At 48.2% G+C, this 18,805-nt stretch overlaps 1 protein-coding gene across 1 annotated transcript; it reads right to left on the reverse strand.

Moving 5' to 3' along the window:
- Nucleotides 1–3,057: 3,057 nt before the first annotated feature.
- LOC141028042 (uncharacterized) lies at nt 3,058–8,854 on the reverse strand. The gene is made up of 2 exons (XM_073505857.1): nt 8,637–8,854; nt 3,058–3,949 (listed from the first exon to the last, which is right to left on the reverse strand). Exons 1-2 carry the CDS (start codon nt 8,852–8,854, stop codon nt 3,058–3,060), a joined length of 1,110 nt encoding a protein of 369 aa, XP_073361958.1.
- Nucleotides 8,855–18,805: the final 9,951 nt, after the last annotated feature.

An 18,805-nucleotide genomic window follows, 5' to 3' on the forward strand; every position in this document is an offset into this window, starting at 1 on the left:
AATTCTCTCCGTCCTAAGAATACAAGTAAATCTAGGATTGTCTAAAATCAAACTATTTTGAGTAGTTGGAGAGGAACTATTTGAGTAGTTGGAGAGGAACTACTTACAAAAGAGTCCGCCCGCCGTCTCCCGCAGCGCCGCCTCACAGATCTCCCCCAAATTCCCCACAAAACCACATCCCTAATCCTCCATGTATGTTGTAGATCTAAGAGAAAGGGACATAGGAGTTACCTATGTGTGGGAGGAGGACGGTGGCTGCCGAGATGATGGTCGGAGGCGGCTCGCGTGTGGAGTGCGCCCTGTTAGAGCGCTCTCAAGGCCTTTTGGGCTCGCATGCGGGGCCTCTTTGTCAGTTGCCTTAGGCGCTAGGCAGGTTGCCTCGCCAACGCTAGCCTAGCCCGTGTGGACAGATGGTGCCAGCCGGTCTGAGAGAGCCACCTGTTTGGGGTAGTCCCATCCGGTTAGGGCCAGTTCGATAGAGGCAACCGGGTACCATGGAAGCCCAAGTGTGATTGCTATCCTTCGCATAAGAACGTAGCTCAGAAAGCTTTTGAACTAGGGGTTTTATCCGGTTAAGCATCATGCCAGAGCTAAATAGAGATTCCATTTCCACCTTTGCAATGAGAATTTCCTTTAGAGGATGGCAAGAGTTTTAATTAGGTGTGTTTTCAAACTATTCTTGGTACTATGTGTCTTCCCTTTTTTGTTAACATAATCACTTTCAGGCCATTGACGGCGAGTATTCTTCTAATAGTTCACTTAGCTTATATTTTATGTGTCAAATAGTTCGCTTAACTTCCAGGCTACAGTTGGTCACTCGGTTGGTTTCTTCAAGTAGCTTACTTCACTTCCTATGTTTCATATAGTTCGCTTAACTTCCGGGTTGTAGTTGCCCCTTATAGACTTGCATGTCAATGTCTCGGCTATTGGGTTGCCCTGGCCGGCCAAAGAAGGACATGGGAAATGATCATCGTTATCTTTCATTGGTAAATATACAGGTCAGATACAAACACATTAACAACATAATCACTTGCTGACCATTCCCAAGAAACATCCCTGAAATAGCTCACTTAACTTTCTAACTATGTTTCAAATAGTTCGCTTAGCTTCTAGGTAGCCAATTGGCGCAGTGGGTCATCTAATTGATATTAGTCCAACAAAAATGTCTATTGTCATTTGTTACACTTGGTTCAAGAGTTGTGCTTACTTAAAACTTACTGCTTATCTTCAAAAGATACATACATGTATTTTACTGTTTATGATCCTATCTGATAATTTTGACCTGCTTTTATTTCAGAAATAGACAAGTGAATGTTGTTAAAAATCTGAGTTGTAAAAACTACAAGTAAATGAGACCGCTCCCTTAAAATTCTTTTTGTGATAATAGTTACCCCATTCAAAAATCTTGCCACATTTTACCCCTTTTCATATAAATTGTTGCCACCCAGGCTGCTATGTTTGAACTATGTAGGTGGATCACATACCATGTGTAAAAATCATAACAATATAGATCACAACCTAAATGGCAACAAATTATGCAAACAAATATTTTCTTTGTTCTAAAATATAAAACGTTTTGGCAGATCTACTTAGCATATCAAAACGTCTTATATTAAAAAGAAAGTAGTAGAAGAGAGGCAACTAGTGTCACAAATGAGAAGAAACCAAATGTGGCAAAAATATTCAATGGGGTAACTAGTGTCGTGATATATTGGTAAATTTTATTGGGTAAAATGTACAATTTACTCTGAAACTATTTTGCATAGTAGATAGCGTCGTCGCCTAACCAGTCTAAATATAGTTTTTTATATCAACATAATTTACTTCATAATTATTTTTTATGGGGATCATTGCTGCACGAGTGTCCCCTTCATGTTGTGCTTGAGGACAAAGCTCTAATCAGTGATGTGCTTGAGGACAAAGCTCTGCTTCGACATGCCCCGCATGGACCTTTCATGTGGTGAATTCCCCCATCAACGCTCCGTTTGCTGCCACGGTGCGCCACCGCTCCCGGCCGGCCCCTCCGGTACACAGCGACACCAACAATGATATCTTATCCTGCCATTAGAGGAGGACCACCGTTGTTTGCGTTTCTCAATCATTCATTTCGGTTGCTAGGGGCGATGTTGCTCATGGCGCCACAAGCTTTTCGATCAATCTTGGTGCCTGTCACCTTCTTAGGCAGCGATATCCGCCCCATACATGCTATCACACATCTGAGTAGGCTCATGAGCATCACACATTTGAGGTCGTTTGGCTGAAATTTTCACAACCATACATTTATTCTTTATGCATTGCACATTTGGATGGACATCTAATCCCATGCTAATATATTTTCTTTATTTTAGAATGTAAGACATTTGTCGAGGAAATTTTAACATTAAAAACCTGAAAATTTTAAGAATGACAAAGTGAATGTCTTCAAGCATCTTGATTATAGAAGACTGGATAAGTTTGGATTAGTTAACACTTTACTGCATGTAAGATGTGTTGGCGTCAAACCCTAAACCCTAGCCTCGTCTAGCTCCTCACCAGCTCTCTCTCTCTCTCTCTCTCTCTGCAAGAACCTGAGGTGGAAGAAGGAGGAAGAAGAGGGGCACACAGGGGACACGGCGATGTTTTTCCCGGCGCACGAACGCCACTGCCTTGAGCACGAACTCAGCACACCCCGCATCGTTACAACGATCGACGCCGCGATCTTATACCCGGGCCAACACAGGGCCACAACCCCCACGCCTTTACCCACTCCCGTGCCCGGTTAGGCCCGCTCAGCGCGTGCCCACGACCGCGTCTCCACGCGCTCGCCACACCGAGCCCTCAACGAACCCCGCGCGATCGCCGCGTCCCGATCGCCAACGGCAACACCACACACACACGCGCGCGGGGTGTACACCTACACGGACACGCCCATGCACCACATGCACGCACACACACGCACGCCTACCTCGCGGACCCGGCGCACCCGACGCGTCCAGCTCGCGCCCATACACGAGCTGGTCGAGCCCAGCGCACCACCGCGACTTATTTGCCCAACACTACACCTCCCTAAGCCACGGCTTAGAGCAGCCCGCCGTCCTCGACGCCGTCGTCCACCAGCAGGGCGCGCTCCGCTGCTGGCGCCTTCCTCAGCTGCGGGCATTCCCGCTTGAAGTGGCCGCGCTCGCCGCACTTGTAGCAGCGTCCGCGCGGATTCCCACCGTTGCTCAATGCCTCGGTGCGCACGTCGTCGTCATCCCGTGCACCTCTCTGCTGCCGATCCCGAGCTCGCCATTGCGCCGTCGTGTACATGAGCGCCCCGTCTGCTCGCTCGCCGCCCGCCAGCCCGTGCCGCCGTAGCCGCTCGTCCAACTTCTTCAGCCGCCCGAGTGCTTCCTCGAACGGCATCGTCATGACATCGCAGAACTGCTCGATCCCGGCCACCGCCGTGTACAGGCGGTCCGGGACGGAGTCAAGCAGTTTCTTCACGAGCGCGGCGTCCTCCAGCGTCGAGCCGAGCCCCGCGAACCGCGCCGTCATCACTCCGAGCTTGCCGGCGAAGCCATCCAGTGTGTCGCCGTCCGCCATGTGCAGGAGCTCAAACTCACCGCGGAGCGTGCCCAGCCGCGCCGCCCGCACGCGATCCGCGCCGACGAACCTGGCCTTCAGGCTCGCCCACACCTCCGCCGCCGTCTTCTTCGACGCCACCTGCAGCAGCAGGTCCTCCGCAAGCGCGCCGAGCAGATACGCCCGCGCCGGCTTGTCTTTCTTCGTGATCACGGCCGCCGCAGCGTCCTCCGGCACCACCACCGCCTCCCACAGCCCGGCCGCGTCAAGATTTGCCTCCACCTTGATCGCCCAGGCCGTGTAGGTTTCTCCGGTGAGCAGCAGCACCGGCTGCGGCAGCGAGCTGCCCGCTCCGCCCGAGTATGGCACAGCGACATCGCTGGCGAGCGCCTCCCGCAACGTGGCTCTGATACCAATTGTTGGCGTCAAACCCTAAACCCTAGCCTCGTCTAGCTCCTCACCAGCTTGCTCTCTCTCTCTCTCTCTCTCTCTCTCTCTGCAAGAACCCGAGGTGGAAGAAGGAGGAAGAAGAGGGGCACACAGGGGACACAGCGAGGTTTTTCCCGGCGCACGAACGCCGCTGCCTTGAGCACGAACTCAACACAACCCGCACCGTTACAAGGATCGACGCCGCGATCTTATACCCAGGCCAGTGCAGGGCCACGACCCCCACGCCTCTACCCACGCCCGCGCCCGGTTCGGCTCGCTCAGCGCGCGCCCACGACCGCGTCTCCACGCGCTCGCCACGCCGAGCCCTCAACGAACCCCGTGCGATCGCCGCGTCCCGATCGCCAACGGCAACACCACGCGCGCGCACACACACACACGGTGTACACCTGCACGGACACGCTCATGCACCACACGCACGCACACACGCACGCCTACCCCGCGGACCCGGCACACCCGAAGCGTCCAGCTCGCGCCCATACACGAGGCGGTTGAGCCGAGCGCACCACCGCGGCTTATTTGCCCAACAAGATGAGCATGTCATAATTGAGAGAAGGAAAGCACATATATTTCATTGTTTTACTTTTCAATATAAAATGGACAATTGTTCTTTGGGTGCGGTTGGGTCTAGTTCAGAAATATTCTCCCCATTACATTTGTGTTAAGGACTACCGAACATATCTTGGACCAGCATTGGCTGTTTTCAAATCAACGAAATGAAACAAAAAGAAATATTCTAACACAGACACGTGCTTATATTAGAAGCAATTATTAAATAGAGTGGTAGAGACTCCATTAGCCCTGTCACATTGAAAGAGGCACATGGGCAATCAGCTGCCACAACCTTTTGACGTATAGCTTTCATGTCTCCTTCAATATTATTTGAGAGATTTACATGACATGTTCAGAGTGGATACGTGCGTACGAAATCGAAGAATGGGTAGATCTGGCCCAATGCATTCATATGTAAATTATGTAGACAACTTTGAATTGGTAATGGGGTTATTTCATGCTCCATACGTGAGAAGGATCTTAGGTAAGTTTGATCGGCTGTCTTCATTAATTTGTCCGCTCAAGTAACTAACTCGAGGTGTTTTGATAATATAACTTAATGTACTGATGATAGGCGTGATGTCTATGTGTTGTTAGTTAGTGCTCCCACCATGATAGGATATGTAGTTAAAGTTTCAAGTTTGGCCGGAAATATTGACAAAAACTAATTGCAGTTTTTATAACTGAAGATTTTACTGCTTTGAGTAAATGACAGTATTTACGATGTAAATAAGTTTTTGTAATACTACTTACCACATATTAAAAATTTGTTAGAACCAGATTTAAAAAATATTGTCACAACTTACCAAATTTAAGATAATTCCCCATTTGTTAATCTCGTATCTAGTCTCACAAATATTTAAAAGAGGTCAATTTTGTCACAATTATGCCAAAATCTGATTGAGTTGTGACTAAATTTCTCAAATCTAGTAAGTAGTGTCTCGAAAGCTTTTTTATATGGTAAGTAACATCATTTACTCTAGTATTTCCGCCCTTAATGTCAAGAAGTACATGATACCACACAATTTATTACAAGAAAGTTACTTCCTAAAGTGAAAATACTATAATGATAAGCCAGTGAGGATGAAAAAAAAATTCAAACAGAAATACTCACTCCGGTTATTTTTACATGTCACATTATCTTTGCCTCAAGTCAAATTTTGTAAAGTTTGACCAACAATTAGTCAAATTTTATGTGTGTGTTAGTATACAAAAGTTGTCTCACTAGATTCATAATTCAATCTAATATAACATGGTGTCAATTTTGTACATTAATACATACATATAATTTGACATAACCACTAGAAATTCAAACAGAAATTCCAGCTAAGCATCATGCTAGAGCTAAATAGAGATTCCATTTTCAACTTTGTAATGAGAGTTTCCTTTAGAGCAGGGCAAGAGTTACAGGTGTGCTTTCCAACTATTCGTGGTGCTTTGTGTCTCCCTTTTTTTTAACATAACCACTTTTAGACCGTTGACAGTGAGTATTCTTCTAATAGTTCACTTACCTTATATTTTATGTTTCAAATAGTTCCATTAACTTCCGGACTACAGTTGGTCGCTCAGTTGGTTCTTTAAGTAACTTACTTCACTCCTGTTTTATGTTTCACATAGTTTGCTTAACTTCCAGGTTGTAGTTGCCCCTTATTGACTTGCACATAAATGTCCTGGGTGCTGGGTTGCCCTGGTCGGCCAAAGACGGACATAGGAAATGACCATCGTTATCTGTCATTGGTGAATAAACAGGGCAGATACAAACACATTACGAACACAATGACTTGCAAACCATTCCCAAGAAACATCCTTGAAAAAGCTCACTTAACTTCCTAATTATGTTTCAAATAGTATGTTTAGCTTCTCGGTTTGTGTTAGTCTTTGTGCCAATTGGTGCAACAGGTCTTCTAGTTCATATTAAGCCAACAAAAATGTCTGTTGTTATTTCTTTCACTTGGTTCAAGAGTTGCAGTTACTTAAATTTACTGCTTATCTTTAAAATATACATACATGTATTTTACTGTTTATGATCCTATCTTATAATTTTGACCATTGCTTTAAATAGACATGTGAATGCTAGTAAAAATCTGTGTTGTAAAAACTACGACTAAATGAGACTTCCTCTTCCTTAAAATTCTTGTTGTGCTAATAGTTACCGCATTCAAAACTCTTGCCACATTTTACGTCTTTTCATATTTTGAAATTGTTGCCACCCAGGCTGCTACCTAAGAACTATGTAGGTGGATCACATACGTACCATGAGTAAAAATTATGACAGCAGATATATATACGCATACATGACCACCTAAATGGCAACAAATTTTGCAAACAAATATTTTCTCTGTTCTAAAATAAAAGATGTTTTGGCAGATTGACTTATAACATATCAAAACTTCTTATACTAAAAAACGGGGAGGTAGTAGAAGAGAGGCAACTAGTGTCACAAATGAGAAAAAACCAAATGTGGCAAAAATATTCAATGGGGGTAACTAGTGTCGTGACAAATTGGTAAATTTATGTGGTAAAATGTGCAGTTTATTATCAAATTATTTTGCGTAGTAGACAATGTCTTCGCCTAACCAGTCTAAATATAGTTTTTATATCAACAGAATTTACATTATAATTAATTTTTATGGGGACCATTGCTACTCGCGCCTCCCATTCATGTTGTGCTTGAGGACAAAGCTCTAATCTGCGTTGTGATTGAGGACAAAGCTCTAATTCGTTGTGCCCCATGCACACCTTTCACGTGGTGAATTCCCCCATCAATGCTCCGTCTGCTTGCCGCGGTGCACCACCGCTCCGAGCCGGCCCCTCTGGTGCACAACAATGCCAACAACAATATCTTATCTTCTTATCCTGCCATCAGTGGAGGACCACCGTTGTTTGGCAATTTACGATCGTTCGTTTGGGTTTCTAGGGCGGTGCTGCTCGTGGATCATGAGCATCCTACATTTGAGGTTGGTTGGCTGAAATTTTCACAACCACACGTTTGTTCTTTATGAATTGGACATTTGGATGGACATCCAATCACATGGTAATATATTTTCTTTACTTTAGAATGTAAGACACTTTGTTAAGGAAATTTTAACATTAAAAACCTGATAATTTTAAGAATGACAAAGCTAATGTCTTGAAGCATCTTGATTATAGAAGACCCGGTAAGTTTGGCTAAGATAACACTTACTGTGTGTAAGGTGAGCATGTCGTAATTGAGAGAAGGAGAGCATAGATATTTCATTGTTTTACTATTCAATATAAAATGTGTTAGCCAATAAACCGTGACGTGTGTGCGCTGTACGCGTGCGTGTGTGCGTGCCGGTAGGTGTGCGTGCGTGTGTAGCACGAGGACATGTGCGTGTGTCTGTTAGAGACCAGGTCCAGGGGAAGCGTAGCGATCGGGAGGGCTCGGGGCGTCGCGTACGTTGCAGGCGCGCGCGGAGGACGCGGCCAGAGCGAGCCAGGTTGTGGCCGCGAGCAGGCAGGGGCGTGGAGATCGTGTCTAACGTGTGCCTGGGTATAAAAAACCCGTGTTGGTCATTGTAACAGTGAGGTGGTCGAGTTCGAGCTCGACGGAAATACACAGGAGCCGTCCGTGCGGCAAGGTGTTCGAGCGTATGGAAATACTCTGTGTCCCTCCTCTCTCAATTCTTTCTTGTCTTCGATGATCGACAGCGAGTAGTAGTTCCGTTTCTGCAACAACATTTGGTATCAGAGCCTCGCGGCTCGGGGATGTGGCGCGGCGAGTCCGTGGTGAGCACGGAGGCGGCCGCGGCTGTGGCTCGTTGTGACGCCGTCCGTGCGGTGGATGCAGAGGTGCGGCGACGACACACAGCGGCGCGGTGGCATGGAGGTGCTGCGCTGCGGGTGAGGCCGCAGCGGTGCGAGGCAATAAGCCGAGGCGGCGAGCCGGGCGCGAGCGGTGCGTGTTATGGGTGCGCACGGGGCGCGTCGGGACCGCGGGCGCGCATACGGGCGTGCGGATCACCGGAGAAGAACACGTCCAGCAGAGCGCAGGGCGGCCGCGTCGATCACGTCAGTGTGTGATCGTGTGCGCGAGCCGGGGCGTGCAGGGCGTGGCTCGGCGAGGAGAAGACCTCCATGACTCGGCGAGGAGAAGACCTCCACCCAGCTGCGAGATCGGGTGGACGCGACTTCCGGTGAAAATCGCGCCAACTACGATCATGGCGGACGATGGCAGCGTCTGTGACGTCGTTTCCTTCTCGAGGCATCGTTGTTGCAGGTCGTGGCACCCCGCTCGTGATCTGGGCCTACCAGATCGGACGATGATGACACCTTCGATGCCGTTGTCCATCCTGAGGGCATCGTTTTAGAGCAAGTGTTGACTGAGGGGGACAAAAGGAGAAGTTGTGTTACATCTACTGCAAGGCCGACGACGGATCCCGGCTACATGGCGCTGCGTAGGTTCGATGACTTGTGCGTGTGGACGGATACATGCAGAATGGTGGAGTTGTCTCATGCCATGATGACGTCGATGGCAGGCCACCGTCACCAGACCTGCAGCATTTGTTAGATCAATGCCAAGTAATTCATGCATCGACTAAGCAATTCATGCATCGAGACATGTATTCATCCTCCACTAGTTAACCACCTAGCTTTCTTCTCCATGGTAGCTCCAGCCAACAATCCTGAGGCTACAAGAACTCACAATTTCTCAAAAAACGATAGTCCCCTTGAGGAACTTATGATCCGGTCATGCAGGCCATTTACAAGGCAGAAGAGATACCGTCTCACGGCCGAGGCGGCGCCGGCGCAGTGCATTTTAGTTTCACACGCACGCTGACAGCTAATCTGGCCGGCGCGAGCAGCCGGAGGACCGCCGTTCTTCCAGCATCGTTACAGTTTTTGTTTTCGATTAATTAATAATATAATTAAGGCAGATGTAAAAGAGACTAGTAGAAAAAGGGCCTAATGTGAAGCATATTAGTCCCAGTTTGTAGCTGAACCGGCACTAATGTGACTATTAGTACCGGTTAAAACGGCTAGGCGGGCGGCACTCATTAGTACCGGTTCGTGTCACGAACCGGTACTAAAGAGGCTGTGGCAGGTTGTTGGCGGGCTGGGGCCCCACCAACCCTTTTAGTACCGGTTCATGTCACAAATTGGTACTAAAGTTTTGTTTTTTAGTTCATTCGCTGTGCAGCGGTTTTTTAGTCCCACCTCGCTCTACTAACAGGGTTTTTACCACCTTAAATATGTTACTTCTCAAACTATCACAACCATTTAGTTTTCATTGAACTCTATGTGTAGGATCTGTAGCCGCCTATTGATAATTCAGATTCTACACAAAAAGATCATTGATAATCAATGTATTTTTGATGTATATTTTTACATGTTTACACGGACAAAAACTCTTCTGTTACACCGGCACTTTATTTTTTTAACTTATTACAACTCCAGATTTTTTTTGCGTTTAGTATGCATCATTCAAAACCACGTCATCAACTTTCAACCTCTGACATCATTTGCTATTTTTCATGCATTTATTGATTTGTGTTGAGCTAAATGATCGTGAAATTAAAAAGCACTAGAACTCTGAAAAGGTTGAAACTTGGCATGATATCATCATTTCATCCACATAGCATGTGCAAAAATCTAGATAGTGTTACGGCAAAAACTGGATGCACTTCGTGTACAAACTGGACAATCTCTTTTGAAGTATCAGGGTTTCAGACGAAAACTCATATGTTACACCGGCACTTTAAAATTTTAATAACTTATTACAACTCCGGACTTTTTTTGCGTTCAGTACGCACAATTCAAAGCCACATCATCAACTTTCAACCCTTTCTGACATAATTTATTATTTTTCATTCATTTACTGGTTTGTTTTGAGCTAAATAATCGTTAAATTGAAAAGCACTACAAATGACTCTGAAAAGGTTGAAACTTGGCATGGTATCATCATTTCACCCACATAGCATGTGCAAAAAACTAGAGAGGGTTACGACAAAAACTGGATGCACTTCGTGTACAAACTGGACAATCTCTTTCGAAGTATCAGGGTTTCAGACGAAAACTCATCTGTTACACCGGCACTTCAAAATTTTAATAACTTATTAAAACTTCGGACTTTTTTTGCGTTCAGTATGCACCATTCAAAGCCACTTCATCAACTTTCAACCCTTTCCGACATAATTCGCTATTTTTCATTCATTTACTGATTTGTTTAGAAAGCTAAATGACCGTGAAAATGAAAAGCACTACAAAATGAACTCTGAAAATGTTGAAACTTGGAATGGTATCATCATTTCACCCACGTAGCATCTGCAAAAATGTAGAGAGGATTACGGCAAAAACTTGATGCACTTCATGTACAAAATGGATAATCTCTTCCGAAGTATCAGGGTTTCGGACAAAAACTCATCTGTTACAAAGGCACTTCATTTTTTAAAATAGCCTAAGTATTACCAAATTGAATATAATGATAAAACACACTAATATTAAACATAAGAAAAAAAATCATTGAAAAATCTATTTTTAAAGTAAAGTTATTCACAAACTAGTGATTCACACAAATTTCAAATAATTTAAATTTGAACTATTCAAATTTGAAAACTACTGGCACTAACAGAAAGTTTGTAATTTTTTGTACCTAAAGCAAAAATATTCACAAAGAAACTCTAAATACAGCAAAAAACAACTACAAATAAATAAAAGAAAATAAATAAAGCAGAAAAAAGAAAAAAGCCCGCCTACTGGGCCACAACGGTCTGCATACGACTAGAAACTCAACCTGTAGTTAGGCCAGGATGCAGGCCCGCATGGCCCAGTAGGCCCACAGGGCAGCGACGCAGTTTAGGCCCAGAAGCCTGCTTTAGAGAGGAGCTCGAAGGAGCACCCACGACTGGATTTATAAACCAGTGCGGCTGCCCTTCGCTCAGCGAGGTGGGACTAAACTTTGTGCATCGTGGGGTGGCAGCGCACCCCCTTTGGTACCGGGTCGTGGCTCCTACCGATACTAAAGGGGGTGTCTTTAGTCCGGGTTGCAGCCACGACCCGGTACTAACAGGGGCCGCTTCCCGCCGCTTGGGCTGGCCAAATTTGACCTTTAGTATGGGCTGGTGGCTCCAACCGGTACTAAAGGCCCCTCCTATATAAGCAGCACTTATGAATTTCGTCAGTTTTCATCTCTTCCTCTGCTTCTTCTCCTCTGCCCCGTCGCCGCCCCCGTCGCCGCCGCCGGTAGCCGCGTCGTCCCCATCGCCGCCCGTCGCCATCCCCGTCGTTGCCGTCCCTGTCGCCGCCCCGGCCCGTCGCCGCCCCCGTCGCCTCGCCTCGCCGGTGAGCTCCTGCCCCGTGTGACGCCCCCGATTTGACCGTACACTAATCATGCACGCAAATGTGTACGATCACGATCAGGGACTCACGGGAAGATATCACATCACAACTCTACAACATAAATAAGTCATACAAGCATTATAATACAAGCCAGGGGCCTCGAGGGCTCGAATACAAGTGCTCGATCATAGACGAGTCAGCGGAAGCAACAATATCTGAGTACAGACATAAGTTAAACAAGTTTGCCTTAAGAAGGCTAGCACAAAAGTAGCAACGATCGAAAAGGCAAGGCCTCCTGCCTGGGACCTCCTAACTACTCCTGGTCGTCGTCAGCGGCCTGCACGTAGTAGTAGGCACCTCCAGTGCCGTAGGTGTCGTCGTCGACGGTGGCATCTGGCTCCTGAACTCCAGCATCTGGTTGCGACAATCCGGTATAGAAAGGGGAAAGGAGGGAGAAAAGCAACCGTGAGTACTCATCCAAAGTACTCGCAAGCAAGGAGCTACACTACATATGCATGGGTATATGTGTAAAGAGGCATATCAGTGGACTGAACTGCAGAATGCCGGAATAAGAGGGGGATAGCTAGCCCTGGCGAAGACTACGCTTCTGGACATCTCCATCTTGCAGCATGTAGAAGAGAGAAGATTGAAGTCCTCCAAGTAGCATCGCATAGCATAAACCTACCCGGCAATCCCCTCCTCGTCGCCCTGTTAGAGAGCGATCACCGGGTTGTATCTGGCACTTGGAAGGGTGTATTTTATTCAGTATCCAGTTCTAGTTGTCATAAGCTCAAGGTACAACTCCGGGTCGTCCTTTTACCGAGGGACACGGCTATTCGAATAGATAAACTTCCCTGCAGGGGTGCACCACATAACCCAACACGCTCGATCCCAATTGGCCGGACACACTTTTCTGGGTCATGCCCGGCCTCGTAAGATCAACACGTCACAGCCCCACCTAGGCTCAACAGAGAGGTCAGCACGCCGGTCTAAACCTATGCGCGCAGGGGTCTGGGCCCATCGCCCTATGCACACCTGCACGTTGCGAACGCGGCCGCGAGCAGACCTAGCAACCCACACGATCACGGCGGTTACGTCAAAGCGGTCCAACACGGCGCGCGCCACTCAGTCGCTGACGTCAAAAGAGCTTCGGCTGATACCATGACGTCGGGATACCCATAACTACTCCCACGTAGATGGTTAGTGCGTATAGACCAAATGGCCAGACTCAGATCAAATACCAAGATCTCGTTAAGCGTGTTAAGTATCCGCGAACGCCGACCAGGGCCAGGCCCACCTCTCACCTAGGCGGTCTCAACCTGCCCTGTCGCTCCGCCACAAAGATCCACTTGCGGGTACTCCTACGAGCCGACCCGACTTTAGTCATCACATGTGTCATGTATATAGTATATAAGTATATGCCCGTGATCACCGCCCAGGTGATCACGGCCCGATAGTATAGCACAGCAGACGGACAAGAATGTAGGGCCACTGATGGAAATCTAGCATCCTATACTAAGCATGTAGGATTGCAGGTAAAGGTAGTAACAATAGTAGCAAGGATAGGCTATGCATCAGAATAGGATATCGAAAAGCAGTAACATGCTACACTACTCTAATGCAAGCAGTAGAGATTAGAGTAGGCGATATGTGGTGATCAAAGGGGGGGGGCTTGCCTGGTTGCTCTGGCAAGTAGGAGGGGTCGTCGACTCCGTAGTCGAACTGGGCAGCAGCAGTGTCGGTCTCGTAGTCTACCGGAGAGAAGAGGGGGAAGAAACAGTAAATACAATGCAAACATAAGCATGACGATGCGTGACATGACAATGAGCGGTGCTAGGGGTGCCCTAACGCGACAGTAGGTGGTACCGGTGAAGGGGGGGGACATCCGGGAGGTATGCCCGATGTTCCGCGTTTTCGGACAGACGGATCGGAGGGGGAAAGTTGCTAGTTCGATAGGTTAGGGAGGTGCGGTGGATGAACGGACTGCATAGTCGGATTCGTCTCGTCGTTCTGAGCAACTTTCATATAGAAAACATTTTCATCCGAGTTACGGTTTAAAAGATATGAATTTTCAAAGTTTATTTGAATTTCTGGAATTATTTATATTAAGAAAAATGAATTATGACGTCAGCATGAGGCAATGCTGACATCAGCAAGTCAACAGGTCGGCTGACCAGTCAAACCAGACAGGTGGGTCCAGTGGGACCCACATGTCAGCCTCTGTTAGTCTAATACGTAATTAAACTAATCTAACAGCATAATTAGAGGGATGGGCCCCACATGTCAGTGAGTGTTTAGCTAAACTAATTATTTTTATTTATAAAACATTTTCTTTTTCTTTATTTTTTTAATTTCTGCGGAGGGGCCCGCATGTCAGTGACTGGGCCTGCCCAGTCAGCAGTTGACTGGGTCAACCCAGTCAACTGGGGCCCGTGGGGGCCACTGGCAGTGACCCAGGGGTGGCCCCAGGTGTGCCACGTCGGCGGCCGGCGCCGGAGCAACGCCGGCGACCGAAAACACGACGGAGGCGCTCGGGACCTCGCCGGAATCCACGTACAGGGCACCGTTCAGGGAGTTTTTGGTCGCGTTCGAAAGCTACGGCTGCGCCGCGTCCAACGGTGGTGGTTGTGGCGGCAGGGGTGACCGGAATCGAGCGCGGCGAGCTCATCGGCGGACGACCGGAGTCGGACGCCAGAGGAAAGGGCGACGCAGCATGCTAGCGAGCGAACGGAGAGGCTAGGTGGGACGTGCGTTAGGAGGCGAATGCAACGGGCGCTGGCCCGTGACCATTTGGTCACCGGAGGCACGCCGGCGACGAGCGCAGGCGGCAGCGCGTTCGGGCGCTCAACGGAGGCTATGCTAGGAGGCACGGGGAGGCACGGGCGTGGGCTCGTTGGGCTCCTGGGAGCTCCAGGAGTTTGACTACGAGCTCGGACGCGAGCTCAGGCCACGGTAGCCACGGCGGCGAGGTGATATGCGGCGGCGAGCTCAAAGCAACGGCGACGAGCTAGCTAGGGAGGCTCACGCAGTGCGAGGAGGAGAATGGAGGGAGGGAGGAGCTCACCGAGCGGCTACGTAAAGCCTGCGACAGCTTAGGAGCGCAGAGGTGGCCGGAGACGACGGCGGTCACCGACGCCCGAGGCGGAAGGGGGCGGCTCGATCCGCTGCCTGCGGTGCTCCCCGGCTTGCGTTCGTGGACGGGGACGAGGAAGCCGACGACGGCGGAGCTGCTGGACAGGTTGGCGAGGCGAGGCGAGGTTGGTTGCCGCGGTTGCGACGGCGGACGGCGACGGAGGCGCTCGGGATGATGGGGGGGGGGAGCATGGAGCGGCGCGAAGGAGAGGGGATGAGGGAGGCGCAGGGGCCGAGAGTGAGCGGGGTGAGTGGGAGAGAGACCCGAGGAGGCGCGGGGGCTGGCGCCCTTATCCCCTCCGGCGTCGGTGCCGGCGAGGTGGTCGGGCGGCAGCGCGCCCCTGTTCCGACCCGGTCGGGGGAACAGGAAGGGGACGCGGGGGTGAGTTGGGCTGGGCCGGGGTCGGGGCGCGGGTGGCGGCCCAGTTTGGGCCGGGGTTCGGTCCAGACGGGCCACGGGTCCGGTGGGGGGGGGAAGGGCTTTTCCTTTTTCTTTTTTTTTTCTTTCTGTGATCTGTTTTCTGTTTTCCTTTTATTTATTTATTTTCTTTTCTGTTTTATTTCTTTTAAAAGTAATTAGGTATTTTATAAAAATGTGTTTCCTCCACCATAATTACCAGTGTATTATTTAGCACCCACTGAACATTTTTGTTTGAATTTTTGAAAACTTTTATTTTCCACTTTTAAATTTAATTGAAGTTTGAACTAGGAGTTTGACAAGGTTGTGGTTCAAATGTGATCAAGCCCTGTTTAGCAACATGATTAGCTTAATCACAGGGGGTTACTATAGCATGATTCTGAGAGTGTTACACCCCGCCATGGCCACACACACACATTGTTAGTTATAAAAATGTTAGTAATTTTTATGTTTTTTAGTTATAGAAATGTTTATAGAAATGTTAGATTTTTTTTGTTTTTTTATAGAAATGTTAGAATTTTTTCTGTTTTTTAGTTATAGAAATGTTAGAAATCTTATAGAAATGTTAGTTATATAGAAATGTTAGAAATTTTAGAAATGTTAGTTTTAGCTAGATGAATTAGATTAATGTCAAATTGTTAGACGATGATCGATGTTATAGATGCATATAGAATTTGCATGTAGAATTTTGACATATGCAACGATATCATTTTTTAAATTTGTATATAAGAAATCACAATTCAATCATTTTAAAAATGTTACGTTTGCATATAGTATTTGTTCTCGACGATGCCCGGCCCGCATCCTCGCCGTCGACCCATTCGCGACGATGTCCTGCTTCAGAGGACCCATGTCCGGGACTGGGCTCAGCCGGGCTGGCACTGGGAGGTGCTACCTTCAGGGGGGCGCCGCTTGGTGAGGAACCCGGCCCAGGGTCCTGTCGTCGACCCTGAGCTCCTTTGGTGGCGTTTGCGTGGGCCACTTTCGGTGCGGAGGGAGCTGGCCCCGCCGGAGGTGGTACGTCGCCGTGTCAGGGAGGAGGACAAGCATGTCCATCGCTACATGGCTACTATGAACGTCAGGTTCTACAATACCTGGTAGGTTCTTCGGGGATCTCACCTGAGCTATGATCCTGTGATGGTTCCTTCTCTTTGGGTGTCCACCGCCCGCGCCTCAGGAACCGCGAGTGAACTAGATTATTATGTAGTATTCGATCTTTATTAGCTAGCTAGCTAGCTAGCTAGTGATGTATTCGATATATAATATTCGAGACGATGTATCCGAGATTATATATATTATTCGAGACGATGTATTCGAGATTATATATAGTGATGCATATTATGTACTATGATTCAATTTTTCCTTATTGATTGCATGCATGAATTGTAATTTGAATACTAAATTGTTTTATATTTCTTCTAGATTAGTTAAATAAAAGCTATGGCGGACAATACTGGCAGAGAAGGAGAAGAGGCCCTGTTCGAGATCATACGCTCCCCTGGCCGGCTAGATGATCAGAATGAAGAAGATGATGGCTCCCAATATCTGAACAATACCGGGGAGGGTGATATGATATTCGATCGTGACGACCGAATTGATGAAGTCCAGAACTATGATTATGATGACGAAGAAAATGTTGATCTTGAAATAACAGAGACCGGCGAGGTATATTTATATAAGCAGGCATCTGGTGATCATCACATGTTTTAAATGATTTGAAGATATATTAACCAATCGATCTTTCTTCTTTCAGCCCTCCGGATCGAGCAAATCTTCTACAGGCAGCTGGACAATGCGAGGCCCGAGCAAAAAGTTGAAGCAGGGCGTAAAGTACAACATCGATGCCATCAAAACTGATAGCGAACCAATCTTGCCTAAGAAGAATGCGAACAAGTTCGTTCGTCAGTGCGGAGTTCTTGTGAAGGACCAACTCCCGATCTCCATGCAAGAATGGAAAAAGCCAGCACAGGAACGTCCAGATCTTACTTGGGTCGACGACAGAGCAAAAGATCTGCTTTGGGAATCTCTCATGGAACATTTCACCCTACCAGATCATTTCACAGATGCAGATGTGCAGAAGTGAAGGCCGCTGCTCTTAGGAAGATGGCAGTTGCATTCAACAACCACAAGAAAACTATATGGGCCAAGTATGTCGAAGGAGGAAAGAAGACTCCAGAATTCAAGGGAACACTAGAGAAGCAAAGAGAGCACTGGCCCGATTTCGTGAAATTCAAGGAATTAGAATTATCTAAGGAACGGTCAAGAGTAAACAAGGCCAATGCCGCAAAAAGGGAGCAATTCCATAAGCGGGGGCGAGGTGTCTACGCGGTGGCAATGCCCAAGTGGGATAAGTCTGAGCAAGAGATGCTGGATGCAGAGGTCACTCCAGTTACTTAGAGCTGGCCCCCCAGGGTCAGGACTTGGTTCTATGTGCATGGGGGGCCGTTGGACCCGAAGACAGGCAAGGTTTCGAAGAGGGCAAGTCTTAAAGGAGTCGAAGATAAGATACTTGTTGCAATAGAAGAGGCTCGAACGGGGGTGTTCACGCCCAACAAAGAGAACGACGACCTTATGCGCGCCCTGGGAAATCCTGAACACCCGGGAAGAACACGAGGCAAAGGCGTTGTTCCGTGGTATGAGGGGTTTGCAGACTGGAACGCTGACTACAGAAGCCGTGCGAGAAGGAAGATGAAGGAGGAGAAGAAGAGGAAGCTGGAGGAGGAGCAAAGGAAGCAGGAAGCAGAACGCCTTAAAGGCCTAGAATCAAAGCACGCGGAGTTGGCACTCCAATTCCAGCGGCAGCACTAGCAAATCGACTCACTTAGCCAGGAAAGGGGGTCTCAGCAGTGGCAGCAGCTAGTGGATGATCCAGCATTGGATAGCACCGTCCCATCCATGCTGAGAAGCAGCATGGGTTCCGCCCCGGGCGAGGCACAACTGCTGGATAGATACCCTGTGGATGACATCATGGAGAACACTAACTATGAGCTACACTTCAAAATGAGGAACATATCCATGAAGGTGGCGGACGCCGTTGCTTATACAAATCCCCCCGAAGCAACGTTCCTTTGCAACCCGATTCTAGCCGGCTATGCTCGTGTCGTGGTTGATGAGGTGGTGGACCAATATTCGGGGCTAGAGCTTGACATTCCTGGAGGTGACGAGGAGCACACACTGGGAGAGGCCATACATCATATCATCCTATGGAGAAAGGATCGCATCATCTTTCCTGCAAGGCCACCGACACCGCGTCAGCCGACTCCTCCTCGAAGTCTGCCACCGCATCAGCAGACTCCCGCTCCACCAAGTCATCAGCCTGCACCGCCTCAGTAGAGTTCCGCTCCTTCAAGTCCGCCAACGCGCCAGGCCACTCCTCCTCCTCTAAGTCCGGCACCGCGTCAGGCCACTCCTCCT

Source organism: Aegilops tauschii, chromosome 1, assembly GCF_002575655.3.
Source record: "Aegilops tauschii subsp. strangulata cultivar AL8/78 chromosome 1, Aet v6.0, whole genome shotgun sequence".
NCBI classification, from domain to species: Eukaryota; Viridiplantae; Streptophyta; class Magnoliopsida; order Poales; family Poaceae; genus Aegilops; species Aegilops tauschii.

Coding starts and splice junctions, on each gene's coding strand:
- LOC141028042 (XM_073505857.1), bottom strand. CDS start 8,854: ATGGACAACGGCATCGAAGGTGTCATCATCGTCCGATCTGGTAGGCCC. Junction 3,950..8,636: donor CTCCTCGCCGAGTCATGGAG/GTCTTCTCCTCG, acceptor AATTGGTATCAG/AGCCACGTTGCGGGAGGCGC.